This window comes from Natrix helvetica, assembly GCF_964273705.1.
Source record: "Natrix helvetica genome assembly, chromosome: 1".
NCBI classification, from domain to species: domain Eukaryota; kingdom Metazoa; phylum Chordata; class Lepidosauria; order Squamata; family Natricidae; genus Natrix; species Natrix helvetica.
In genome coordinates, this window is record NC_138548.1 from 345,455,894 (window position 1) to 345,470,447 (window position 14,554).

At 43.4% G+C, this 14,554-nt stretch overlaps 1 protein-coding gene across 1 annotated transcript; it reads left to right on the forward strand.

Annotated features, from left to right (window-relative positions):
• Positions 1 to 1,528: 1,528 nt before the first annotated feature.
• On the forward strand, positions 1,529 to 14,290 carry LOC309396500 (killer cell lectin-like receptor subfamily B member 1B allele B). Its single transcript, XM_081961660.1, has 4 exons — positions 1,529 to 2,057; positions 5,526 to 5,680; positions 9,962 to 10,074; positions 13,558 to 14,290. Exons 1-4 carry the CDS (start codon positions 2,036 to 2,038, stop codon positions 13,694 to 13,696), a joined length of 429 nt encoding a protein of 142 aa, XP_081817786.1. The 5' UTR covers positions 1,529 to 2,035; the 3' UTR covers positions 13,697 to 14,290.
• Positions 14,291 to 14,554: the final 264 nt, after the last annotated feature.

The following is a 14,554-nucleotide window of genomic DNA, read 5'->3' on the forward strand; positions in this document are numbered from 1 at the left end:
AATGATGGAAATACGAGCTTTGGGACATTGAGGGATATATTATTATTATTTTTTGATAGTAAAGATAACTAAAGTCTCTATTGCCCAGATTATGGTCCTTTTATGACCTCCTTAAGAACACTTCTGAAATACTTTATAGATGTTTTCCATAACTATATTCTGCAAACTATCAACATGTAATCTAGGCTAGGGATGTTAAATATTTATTTATTTAAAATAAATACATAAAACCCTTTCTTTTCTCACAATGGATAAGTATTACAAACATAGATGTAAGTTAACAAATCGGCATTTTTGAAACCCAAAATGTAGGCAATATACTCTTTTCTCATGTACTTGAAAATTGTTTTAAATTAGACTATCATTTTTCTTATTTTGCTAAATTCATTTATGAACTCCTCTGTTTCATTATAACCTTGGACCACATTCCAGTTGCTCTCAAATTTAAACATTATAACTTATATGATATCAGCCTTCCTAATAAGAAATGCTTATTTTGTGGAATATATCAAGAGGGATATTTGCTTTTAAAACAAATAAATAAATAAATAATAAATAAATAAATAAATAAATAAATAAATAAATAAATAAATAAATAAATAAATAAATAAATAAATAAATAAATAAATAAATAAATAAATAAATAAATACTCTTCATCACTGAGTTATTCCTCTAGGAGGCTATATAAGGAATCCTTTTATAGCTGTATAACTAATGTAGCAGGGGGGAAGAGAGAATAAAAGGAGGGTTTTGGAGGAAGGGGAGGAGTGCAAGAGAGGAAAGGAGAGGCTTGGCTGGGGGGGGGAGGAAGGAAAGGGAAGGAAAGGAACAGGAAGCAGGGAGAGTGGAGGTGAGACCAAGGGAAATAAGGGAATAGGATATAGCAGAGGGCCAAGCCTGAGGGGGGAAAGAGTTTAAGTGAAAGGAGGCAAGGAGAGGAAACTAACCAGCCATCTGAATACCACCCCATCCGTGACCTGCCTGCTGAGAGGAGGCTGACCACCCCTCCATCACGTGACGCTGGCAAGTTGAAGTGCATCAGAGATGAGCAATACAAGTGACAGTACCGCCAAATCCAGAGGCTTCTGGGCAGGAGGGACCTCTGAGGAAAGACGCAATACTCTCACATGCCTCGCAACAGCCAGAAGCAGAGAATGTGCTTCCACCCCCAGAGACATTTGGCTGCAAGAAGTCTCGAGGGGATGACTCATTCCTCCCAGCTGGGCCCAAAGAACAGAGACTGAAATGAGTGATACACCCCCTTAAAAGACTGACATATAATGCTCTGGGTCACAGCACAGATGAGGCAGTACTCACTGCTAGACGAAATCCTAATCCATCCCGACACCTCAGATTCTTGGTAAACACTTTACATTCTTTGGGGGACCAAAGAGTTTTTTTGGGGGGGGGAACATGTAGCAGGGGGGAGGAGGGAATGAAAGGAGGGTTTTGGAGGAAGGGGAGGAGAGAGAAGGAGTGCAAGAGAGGAAAGGAAGGGCTTGGCTGGGGGGAAAAGAAAAGAAAAAGGGAAGGGAAGGGAAGACAAGGAACAGGAAGCAGAGAGAGTGGAGGTAAGACCAAGGGAAATAAGGGAATAGGATATAGCAGAGGCTTCTGTGGGTCAAGCCTGAGGGAGAGAAGAGAATAGGATAGTAGAGGCTTCAGTAGGCCAAGCCTGAGGGAGAGAAGAGTTTAAGTGAAAGGCGGCAAGGAGAGGAAACTACGAAGGAGCAGAAGCTGTGGAAGGAGAGCCCAGCTGGCAGTTCAAGAGAGATTGAAGATAGAGAAAGAGGAAGAAGCTCCAACCACCTGAATACCACCCCGTCCGGGACCTGCCTGCTGAGAGGAGGCTGACCACCCCTCCATCACGTGACCCTGGCAAGTTGAAGTGCATCAGAGAGGGACCAGGTTGGACTGGCAGCCATACAAAGAGATCCAGGAGAACCCAGACTCCAGCAGCCCTTACGAGGGTTAGTGCTACACTACCATAAAGACAATACAATCTCTGTGTAAAACTAGGGGAAGACCCTGGACATGATGGATTTCCAGATGAAAGGTACAGAACTTTTTAAATATAAGATAAAGATAAAGGTTCCCCTCGCACATATGTGCTAGTCAGTCCCAACTCTAGGGGGCGGTGCTCATCTCCGTTTCAAAGTCGAAGAGCCAGTGCTGTCTGAAGACGTCTCCGTGGTCATATGGCCGGCATGACTAAACGCCGAAGGTGCACGGAACGCTGTTACCTTCCCACCAAAGTGGTCTCTATTTTAATCCTTGCATTTTTACATGATTTCAAACTGCTAGATTGGCAGAAGCTGGGACAAGTAATGGAAGTTCAGTCCGTTATGCGACACTAGGGATTTGAACTGCTGAACTGCCAACCTTCTGATTAACAAGCTCAGCGTCTTAGCCACTGAGCCACTGCGTCCCTCTTTATATATGTAGACATATAGACATCAATATATTTATAAATATATTGATATCTATATTGTTAGAGGTTTAGAATCAATGCATCTTTCTATTTTCCCTTTTTATATTCCCTCCATCATTTTATATATCCTATGTTACAGTAATATTAACACCTAAAAAAGACCCCACCAAACATGCAAGCATGCATGTTGTGGTCCAGCAGGATCCGGTTGAGCTGCTGATGGACTCGGATAGCGAGAGATCATTTGAGTCTGCCCTGGACGATGTGGAGGACCCTGTACAGGGTTCAGATTCAGAGCAGGAACCAGAGGGGTTGGTTGGCCACCAGGAGGCACCTGAGGCATGGAGCAGTGGGGAGGATCAAAGGCAGTTTGTCCCTGATGCTAGATTGAGAAGGGCTGAAAAACGGAAGCAGCAACTATGTAGGCAGACTCACAGAAAATGATTAGCACAGGTGGTTGTGGATTGGCCCCTCCCAAGAGAGCTTATAGGTGAGGCGTTGGGAGGGGACATTTGCAGGAAACAACCGTTCAAATTAGCAGTGAAGAAAATCCATGTATTCTAGCCGTGCCTGTTTGTTGGGACTCTCTGGGTTGTTTTTTAACATGAGTTGTCTGGGCCCTCAGCCAAAGGATTTGTTATCTCAGCAAATTAAATAGTGGCAAACAGCCAAGCCTGTGTTCTGGTCTATTCCCAGGCGCGGAGAGGGGTGTCAGAACAAGTAACTATGCATAATATGAATGCTAAAGTATTAATGGCACCACTAGTAGGAGGCCGCAGAAAAGAAATACAATACTGTGATATTTCACCCAGCTTAGTCTGGATTTGTAAAAATAATTTGTCAACTTGATGTTTTAATTTTTACAGCAAATACAGCATAGACTGTTATAAAAAAAATTAAAATGGTAGTAGACCCAGACTGCAAATGACAGCTTGGCTTATCTGGGTTCATTAAATTTTAGTATTGTCACATACCATGATTTCTATGTGAATTAGCAAGAATAATAATTAAATATTCATGATGTAACTGATAATGAATCAAGTTTCATTTCCCCCTCTGAATTCTCAACCAAAAGAAAAATCAACCTGCATTAAGCTACCCTGGTGGAGCCTTTCAGAGCCAGCCGCCCAAAAGATCTTGTTATATCTAGTACGGTCTTAGCATCTGCAAGAGAGATCCAAAAAATTGAGATGGTAGCCATGGCCATATCATTGATGTCCCCACTGTCTACATGTGGTTTGATACAGCTGCCATTTGATATTTTTGCACCCTTCCCCAGTTGTCCCTGATTTTAGATTTATTTTTTTTAAGATTCAGTACTTGAAAGTATACGTCTAGAATAGCTTCAGTGCATAATTGCTGCAAATATAGGTAGTCCTCTACTTACTTCTAGTCGCTTAGCAACATTCAAAGTTATGATGGAATCCGCAAAGCTACAGTTCAAAGTTATACAGTAGGTCTTGCACCACTTCTGTGGTCGCGTGAAAAAAATTCAGGCGGATTCAACCTTACAACCAATTGCAGGGACAGTGCGGTGCCTCTCAGCCTCTCTCCTCTATAATAGCCAATTATTAACAATACATTTTAAATACATTTTAAAGAGAAAGAGAAATAAGGCAAATGAAAATGCAAGAAAATCCGTGTTAGTTAGCCAGTGCAACAGTACTACAAAACCCATCTTGCAAATATTATAAAATCTATCCCACGTGGCCCTCATCCCCATTGCCACTCCTCCAGATCCCACATCTTCCTCCCCATCCCCTATCACTGAGCACTCATTTATCTTGTGTAGTGTGGAGCCCTGGAGCTCTCATTGGGGAAGGAGAGCCGTCTGCACTGCCCTTTGGCATCCCTAGGCTGCATGGCTCTGTCCCAGAAGCAGGCACATATTTTCAGAGGAGCCATCCTTACCCCAATATGAGCTCTGGAAATCTACAGTACAGAAGATAAGTGATTGATTGGTGATGGGGAGTGAGGAGGAGTGTGGGCGACTCAATGGAGTGGGAAGCAGGCCCAAGGGCTGTGGGGGCTCTGAAGGGCAGGAAGCAGAGCACAAGGTGCCTCTAGGGTTGCCAGGTCTGCTTCCAAAAAATAGCAGACAAGCGGGGGGGGGGGGTTAAGTAGTAAAAAAAAATTTTTTTACAATTAAATTATATATTTTCTTGCAAACAGCGAAATAGTATTTGCATAAAAACAATGATTAACTTTTATGTTTATAATGCTTCAACGAAATCTTTGGTTTGACAAATTCGCGCTCTACATATTGAGGCTAGTACTCATTGAACCTCAAATGATGATACGTTATTGAGTGTTCCAAACCTTACCTATCCAACTAAGAAAAAAGTATAATATAAAAATAATAGGTAAATGCGAGTTAAGAAAAATAGTATGTAAATAATTTTATATACTTTTATTAAATGTCTTGTGAAACGACTGAGTATGATTAATAATTTTTTCGGAGAATCGAGTTCAATGGATATTCGATCTTTGTCTCATTCTAACTTATGAAAAAAAAAGACAAAACGCGATTCTCCTATCCTTATTCTCTTAGACTGTACAGCTTTAGATTACGCACCATTTCATCATAAAGCTTTTGAATAAAAAAAATGTCCACTATTTTGTGGGGAAAAAATAGTGAACATAATGTGAAAAAAGTGGACTGTCCGCTCAAATAGTGGACACCTGGCAACCCTAGGTGCCTCAAGGAATGGGGGGGGGGTGTCTTAGAAGGCATGAGGGTTGGGGTGTAGGCAGCCATGGACACACACTATGTCTCCAATGGCATCCCCATCTTTGAGGCACCCTATGCTCCACTTAACAACCAGTATGGTCATTCAATGACCACATCGGAGAGGCCAGGGATGGGTTTATTAGGCCAGGTGATCATATGGGAGCTATGCTTAATGACCATCACGACTTGGGACCGTAATGGGAAGACTCCATTATGGTCATCTATTGAGGCCTGTCAGTGTCTCACTGTGATGGCAAATGCATGAATGACCGTAGTGCAGCTTTAAAGCCACTACATCCCATTTAGAAAGTTCATATATGATTCTTGTAAAAAAAATGGCATCTTTTTTGTTTGGCTTTCAGAAAGATTCCGATGTCCCTTGTGTCCTGGAAACTGGTCTTATCATGATGGCAAATGCTACTGGATTTCCAAAGAACTGGGGACCTGGGACAAAAGCCAGGAAGACTGCAGAGCCAGAGGCGCTCAAATGCTGGTGCTGAAGGAACAAGAAGAAATGGTAGGTCAAGGTTTGGGTTTGAATGGACTTCCGGTTCCAGCGGCTGACGGCAACGGACAAGCTTTGCTCGCCCCGCGCTTTCCCGGTGGGCTCCCCACTCCTTGGGGGGCACAGGACGCCTGGTAGAGGCTCCTGCCGGAGGAGCGGCACCGCAGGGGATCCCCTAGATTGGCGGCGGCCAGGGGGGACCCCCCGCCTCGCTCCAGGCACTGGGGAGCATGATGGGGAGACGCTCCGGCGTCTTCGCTGCGAGGCTGACGGAAGAATAACCAAGCAGAAGGACGCGGCTGCGGTGCGGTGAGGCGAAAACTCCCTTCCATTCCCTCTACTAATTTGGAGAAATTGCCAGCAGTTTAAACTTTTCTTTCGGCTTGGCTGGAGAAGCGCGGCTGGAGGGAGGGGGATTTTTCCCCCCCTCGGACAGGCGGCTTGAAACAATTTTACTCTCAGCCCTAGGGGAAGGAGGAGGGGGAGAGCCAACCAATGATGTCACGCTCTTACTAAAAGCGAATTTTGGACTTAACTCCACAATGCAATGATGATCTGGTAATTTTGGAAACTTTGAAAACTTTGTTATGCCTCTAAACCCGAAGCTGCCAGGGCAAGATGGCACACTTCCGTTGTCTTTATGGACTGTGAAAATTGACTCCACCTTTAAAACCTCAGGCTTCCGGTCTTTGTCTCCGTGCTACTCAGATAAATCTCTTGTTGATTGCTACTTTTTGGACTCCCTGGTGTGTGGTCTATCTTACTGCCAGTGTAACTAGAAAAATCACCTTCTGCCTGGACCTTTAATCTCCTGGACTCTCCTGGCTGTTCTACCTATCTGACTGATCACTCTCTGTATTGACTGAACTCTTTATTTCACAAACAATGTCTCATAAAAAAACCACCTCCTGGGAAGCCTGGCTTTGCTGCCTCTGCCCCAACATCTACAACATCCAGTCCCTGTACACAATCAACGATAACAGCTTTGATGCAACCTAAAACTACAGAGACTGAATTTCAACAAATGTTTCAACAACTTTTACAGGGACAAGAGGAAATAAAAAGACAATTAAAAGAGATGAAAGAAGAAATCAAAGAGAACCAGGCCCAAATTAATAAAAACTCACAGAGACTGGATCTTTTGGAGGGTGGGACGGCTGAGATGAGGGAGGGGATGGAAGGGGTGCAGAAGGGGAACAAAGAACTTGACACCCAACAGATGAAAATAGAATTTGAGAGAATGTCCTTTTACCTTAGATTTCAAAATGTGGTGGAGACAGATGATGAAGATATAAGGGACATTATGACAAGTATTTTGGCTGAATACATTCAGAAAGAGAAACAACAGATGGGGTGGGAACTAGATCTGGTGTACAGAGTGAATTCAGCCTATGCTAGAACACATAACGTACCCAGGGAGGTACACATTAAATTTCTCAGAAAAAGTACAAGAAATTCTGAGTGCACAAAGGGGGCAAGCTTTGAAATACCAAGATAGGGAAATAACCATCCTGAAACAGATCCCCAAGAAAGTGAGGGAAAAAAGAAAAATCTATTCACAATTAGCGAAGAAATTATACCAGAAAGGGGTGTGGTTCAGATGGTTGATGCCTGAAGGTATGCTAATATTCTGGGAGGACACAAGAGTTAGAATTAATACACCCATAGAGGCGCAGGCCTTTATGGAAAAAAATAAAGTACTCCTAGAAAAACCAGATGATCCTACAACAGAAATACAGGACACGGGAGGGGCCGGAGCTCTGGCGGCGGGGGGAGATGGGGCAATACCGAGAAAACTCAGATCACAAAAATGAATAAGAAAATCTGCTTGACATAAATTGATCGAAATTATTAATTGAACTCATATGCTGACTATATATTACTATTTAGTAATGAATTTTGTGTCAATGTATATTATGAGTATGGAGGGAGGGGGCACCTACCGCACATCGCAACTGCCAAAATTTGTAACCATTCCATTACCATTTTCCCTGTTATTTTTCAAAAAACCAATAAAACTTTGTTTAAAAAAAAAAGGTTTGGGTTTGAATGGTCAAGGGAGCAATGAAGATGGATGGAAAGAGTGCTGAACTACAACCCCCACAATTCCCTGCTTTCTAGATAGAATAGCAATTGAGACATCTCCATGGTCATGTGGCTAGCATGACTAAATGCCGAAGGCGCACGGAATGCTGTTACCTTCCCACCAAAGGTGGCCCCTATTTTTTCTACTTGCATTTTTACATGGTTTCAAACTGCTAGGATGGCAGAAGCTGGGACAAGTAACGGGGGAGCTCACTCCATTACACGGCGCTAGGGATTCGAACCGCCAAACTGCCAACCTTCTGATCGACAAGCTCAGCGCCTTAGCCACTGAGCCACTGCATCCCTTGCAAATGCTTTATTATTAGATGCATATTATTAGATGCATCAGTCAGCTCCGAAAGCCCAACACTAAGAGCCCACCATCACAGTGAAGGGACAAAAGTTGCAAGCAGGGGATCAATTTACGTACCTTGGCAGCACCCTCTCCCGTGCAGTGACAATTGACATTGAGGTCAACTGCAGAATCGCCAAGGCAAACTCTGCTATTTGGCAGATTGCTGATCAATGTGTGAGACCAGTGTGGAATAAGCCTTGCTACAAGGCTCAAAGTCTACCAAGCAGTAGTGCTAACTTCTCTGATGTATGCCAGTGAGACATGGACTGTATACAGGAGGCATGCTAGGCAATTGAGCCACATCTACATGACCTGCCTCTGTAGAATACTGAGGATCCGTTGGCAGGAGAAGGTGCCAGACACAGAAATCCTCTCCAGTGCAGGCCTGCCATCAGTTCACACCCTGCTGACGAAAGCCCAGACACGCTGGGGCAGGCCATGTTGCAAGGATGCCAAACCACCACATCCCTCAACAGCTCCTCTATGATGAACTGTCTCAAGGAAAGCGATCGCACGGGGGACAAAGGAAGCGACACAAAGACACATTGAAAGCCTCCTTCAAGTGCCAGGAAATCGACACCACCTCCTGGGAAACCCTGGCACAAGATCAATCGACATGGCGCACGCTGATCCACCAAGGCTGCCATACATCTGAGGACAAAAGAACAACCATAGGACAAGAGAAGCGAGCACTCCACAAAGCCAGAGCTGCAAAGGCTGCAACAATGGTGCCCACACACGTCTGCCGAACATGTGTCAGAACATTTCATGCCCTTGTAGGCCTTACCAGCCACCTGCGGACACACCGTGGACAGCCCACAACCTGTTAGATGTCAAGGTCCTCTTCGAACACGATGGACGAACATCATCAATACAATAATACAATAGCAGAGTTAGAAGGGACCTTGGAGGTCTTCTAGTCCAACCCCCTGCCTAGGCAGGAAACCTTATACCATTTTAGACAAATGGCTATCCAACATCTTCTTTAAAACTTCCAGTGTTGGGGCATTCACAACTTCTGGAGGCAAGCTGTTCCACTGGTTAATTGTTCTAACTGTCAGGAAATTTCTCCTTAGTTCTAAGTTGCTTCTCTCCTTGATTAGTTTCCACCCATTGCTTCTTGTTCTACCCTCAGGTGCCTTGGAGAATAGTTGGACTCCCTCTTCTTTGTGGCAACCCCTGAGATATTGGAACACTGCTATCATGTCTCCCCTAGTCCTTCTTTCTATTAAACTAGACATACCCAGTTCCTGCAACCGTTCTTCATATGTTTTAGTCTCCAGTCCCCTAATCCTCTTTGTTGCTCTTCTCTGCACTCTTTCTAGAGTCTCAGCATCTTTTCTACATCATGGTGACTAAAACTGAATGCAGTATTCCAAGTGTGGCCTTACCAAGGCATTATAAAGTGGTATTAACACTTCACGTGATCTTGATTCTATCCCTCTGTTTATGTAGCCTAGAACTGTGTTGGCTTTTTTGGCAGCTGCTGCACACTGCTGGCTCATATTTAAATGGTTGTCCACTAGGACTCCAAGATCCCTTTCACAGTTACTACTATTGAGCAAGGTACCACCTATACTGTACCTGTGCATTTTGCATATCAGATGCATATCCCACTGTTACTTGTATAAGTCCAGATGGTATATTTAATGCTTCTGCCTATTTTCTCCACAGTGACAAGTAGTGTTATTAATATATTTATGCAAACATTCATTTATAGACTGCTTCAGATATAGAAGCAGATATAGAAATATAATTTTACTGCAGACTTTACTTCAGTCTGCTGAATGACAGATAGTAAAATCAAGGCTTCACTATTCAGCAACCACTAATCAAGTGTTTTTTTTTAACAGACTTTTATCCAAAGTATTTCTGTTGAAACACAATCACTATGGATTGGGTTGATAGGAATGTTTCCAGCAAGAAAGTGGATGTGGGTTGATGATTCCCCATTGAATGAAAAACTGTGAGTATTTCTTTCTAGACTTACTGAAATCCTGCAATGGACAATTCATTCCACCAAACAACATGTAGCCTATTTCTAAGCAAGATGAATAAAATCAGAAATGAACAATTCAACTGGGGTAATTGTATATGCAAATGACACTTGTAAATAGCTCAAACAAGTGATTTTGTTGTTTTTCTACTTAAGTTACAGAATCTCCCCAGGCTGCTTGCTAGATAAGGACATGGATCTTAGGTCAAGGTCAAGTGACAGGGCAAACCACTAGAACAGGGGTGTCCAAACTTGAGAACTTTAAGACTTGTGGACTTCAACTCCCAGAATTCCCCAGCCAGCCGGCTGGGGAATTCTGGGAGTTGAAGTCCACAAGTCTTAAAGTTCTCAAGTTTGGACACCCCTGCACTAGAATATAAACTGAAACCAAACACCACTGTTTACAAGCAATGATGAGTTAAATAACAATTTAGCTAATGAAAAATCTGCATTAAAAACAACCAAGCTAAAACAACATCAAGGACCTCTCAGGTCAAGCCTGTGCCTCCTGCAGCTGCACAAAGTGGAACAGCTTGCCTCCAGAAGTTGTGAATGCCCCAACACTGGAAGTCTTTAAGAAGATGTTGGATAGCCATCTGTCTGAAATGGTATAGGGCTTCCTGCCTAGGCAGGGGGTTGGACTAGAAGACCTCCAAGGTCCCTTCCAACTCTACTATTGTATTGTATTGTAAAGATTCTAGGCTAACGGAGACAAGTGGAAGTGTTTGGAAACTGCAAGCTAGGCTGGAAGGAGGGGTCAAACCAGGTCTTAGCTTAGAATTTTTGTGCAGCTACAAGAGGCAAAAGCACGCCCTGAAGGGGTCCTCGATGTTGCCTTAGCTTGGTTGTTTTTATGCAGACTTTTCATTACCCTGATTACAGGTTGTCTTTGACTTCCAATGAGAGGTGGTATTCAGCAGGTTCTGGAGCAGAAATTTTGAGTAGTTCGGAGAACCGGTAAATACTACCTCTGGCTGGCCCCGCCCCCATCTATTCTCTGCCTCCTGAGTCCCAGCTGATCGGGAGGAAATGGGGATTTTGCAGTCTCCTTCCCCTGTCACGCCCACCAAGCCATGCCACGCCCACCAAGCCACGCCCACAGAACCGGTAGTGAAAAAAATTGGAATCCCACCACTGCTTCCAATAGTTCCTTTAGTGGCTGTTCAAAGTTACAACGGCACTGAGAAAAGTGACTTATGGCAACTTTTCACACTTACAACTATTGCAGCATCCCCATGGTCACATGGTCAAAATTCGGACACTTGGCAACGGACTCATATGACAGGGCAGTTTCCCGGAGCCCCGTGATCAGCTTTCATGCAACTTTCTGACATGCAAAGTCAATGGGGAAGCCCGTTTCACTTAACGACTGTGTTACTAGCTTAGCAACTGCAGTGGTTCACTTAACAACTGTGGCAAGAAAACTCATAAAATGGGGCAAAACTCACTTAACAGATGTTTCAGTTAGCAACATAAATGTTGGGCTCGATTATGGTCGTAACTCGAGGACTACCTGTACAGAAAGTAACGTCATCAGTGCTTGTAAAGAGTGGTGTTTGCTTTCAGTTTATATTCTAGTGGTTTGCCTTGTGACCTTTCCTCAGATGCAGGATGCCTTAGCTTAGCAAATGGTCAAGGGAGATTCTATAAGTAGAGGACAGTAAGGTCACTTGATTTAGCTATTTATAAGTGGGATGGATTGCTTGCACCTGACAGGAAGAGCCATAAATTAGACAACAGACAGACAAGTGGCCTCTGAATCTACAGAAGGAATGTCAATATACAAGAATGGCAAACATCTCAGAAGGGACTCCTCCCCATTTCTTGAATTGCAAAATTGAAAGGGGAGCGATGTACTCTCAAATCAATATCTCACAATTATTATTTTTTTAAATTGTAATTTTTAAATGCAGGTAATCCTGGACTTGTGACTGCAATGAACCCTGCCCTATCCCCAGGAGTGGGTTCCGACAGCCACTACTGCCGGTTCGCTTGTGGGCATGCACGCGCACTTGATGTTGTCCGTGCGCACATGCGCAGCACAATAAAAATTGTTCTATGCATGTGCAGAAGCCAAAAACAAGGTGGCAGCACTTATGGTGCCACCAGGAGAACCAGTTTGGGTGTGTGGCAGGCCTGGGTCGCTGCCGGTTCCAGCAACCCAGGCTTCCAAACCACTACCGGTTCGGCCGAACTGGTAGGAACCCACCACTGCCCATCACGGTCCAGAGTCATGACAGTCATCAAAGGGTCAGTCACATGACCAACCCAATTTTACAACCTTTTTGTGGCAGTTGCTAAGCAAACGCCAATGGTTCACAATGGGAGTGGTTTCGGCAAAAACTGGATGTACCAGTAACAAAACATGGTGAAATGCAGTCATGTGATTTCAGGATGCTGCTGTAGAAAATTAGCACCCATCCTTCTTAGAAGAATGAAATATTTTAGGAAATATTAAAAAGGCAGAATATTATATTTTCCCTAAAGGGAAAACTCAGAGCTTCAGCTACCTGCCCCCAGCAGATATTTGGTGCCCATTGAGAAGGACTGGGCCAGCCTAGCTAGAAAACCAAAGACCTCCAGCTCCAGGGTGATGGGATTAAGACATGACCCTCCAGGACATAATAGGATTAACCCATCTAGCAGCAGGGCTCACTGCATTGCAAAATCACCTGGGGACATTGCATCACCCAGTAAGCTTCAACCAAACCTCGGAGCTCAGACAACCTCATCTATGACACCTGCATAGCCCCATGGGAGCCTGACAGCAGCCAATAGAATACACATTCTTGCACAGGAACAGGAAGTTAAAGTGCAAAGCTCTAGTGAGTGTATAAATACCCCTCTCCCTCAACTCCATGTGGTCAGCTGCACCAGGACCATGTGCTTGATGGTTCTGCTCCATTAAACCATCTTTCCAAACAGCCTCCATGTTTCCAGTGTCTTTCTCCCCGCTTGGAACTGAACCAGATGGATAATTCTTCCAACACTGGAAACAGCCATAAGTGGTGTCCCAATTGCCGAGTGTCCAAAGTTCAGTCACGTGAGGCCCAACTATCTTAATTTCCAATCCTGGTTATACATAACCCCCAGGTGCTAAGCAACTAGTCATAAGTCAAGGACTACCTGTAAAATAAAAATATAACGAACTAACTGAATAATTAAAAATATAGTATTTTCACTTCCACTACTCTTTCTATTGTGCAGTTACCTTTTTACTCTTTTCCTTCCCTCTTTTTTTAAAAAATTCCATTCCCCTTCTCTTTCAGCTCTTTTAGTCCCTAAATTCATAAATCCATTCAATCTTCTTTCAACATAAAGTTCATATAAGATTTCTAGTCTTTCAAACAATTCTTTATCTGTGTTCCTGGACGAAAACAAAGGGGGGGGGGGAGATGGCAGGAAGAATGACTGCTCTTTCTAAAAACCTTCATTCCCTATTTTATTCTTCAGGCTGCAAGAATTGGGACCCCTTTTAGGAGACAGGTGTGGAATGCTGATTGGGCCAAAGATTGTTGCTGAATCCTGTTCAACTCTCTCCGCTTGGGTTTGCCAGGCAGAAGCTTTGGATGTAAATACAAACAAATTTTAGCTTGAGCTAAAGTGCTGTTTTGGACACTGTTCTCCAAAGCTCTGTGGTTGGAATAGAGAGGTCTGGGGAGGGGTAAGGTCAGGGGTGAAATGCTACCGGTTCAGATCGGTTCACCCAAACCAGTAGTAAAAAAAATGTTACCAGTTCAGGCGAACCGATATTTCCAACGATCAGCTGTGACATACGATTTATATTAGCTAGAATAGTGGGATTTCCTGCTTTCTAGCTAATCAAAATCACCTGGCACAGCGGATTCCCCTCCCCCTCCCCCTGTTCTACTTACCTTTGCAGTCGGTAGCAGGCTCATCCCGTTTTGACGCTCTGCCAATGCTCACATTTGCAAACCAGTAGCAAAGGAAGTTGATTTCACACCTGGGTGAGGTGAGGTAGTAAGGAAATAATTCATTAAAGGGGAATTACATTCTCAGGGAAAAGATACAAACACTTTAAATGGTTTGGCAAGGAGGGAATGTTGTTATCAAATTATCTACAGTATAATTTCTGCTCTCTCTCTTAACACAGTTGTGAATTGTTAGTGCTTTTCTTGTGTATGTGTTCATAAAATGTATCATCTTAAATAAACTTCTTAGTGGTTTCTAGTGAATAAGTGATGAAATTATGTCTTTAAATTGCTTTCTCACTGACTAAGCTTGGCAATCTCTCCCTTTATCTTTTTTTTCCTCCTGCAAAAGGAAGCTTTACTTTGTCTTCCTGACAGCTTCTCTTTTGTGACTTTTCAAAAATAATACCAATAATCTAGTTTAATCCAGTCCATCGGATCCAGTCCCCTGCTTGCTAGCAGGGAGAAAGAACTGAGGGTGGGGAATCAAATCCTTTAGAATTTTTCTGCTGTTTTTT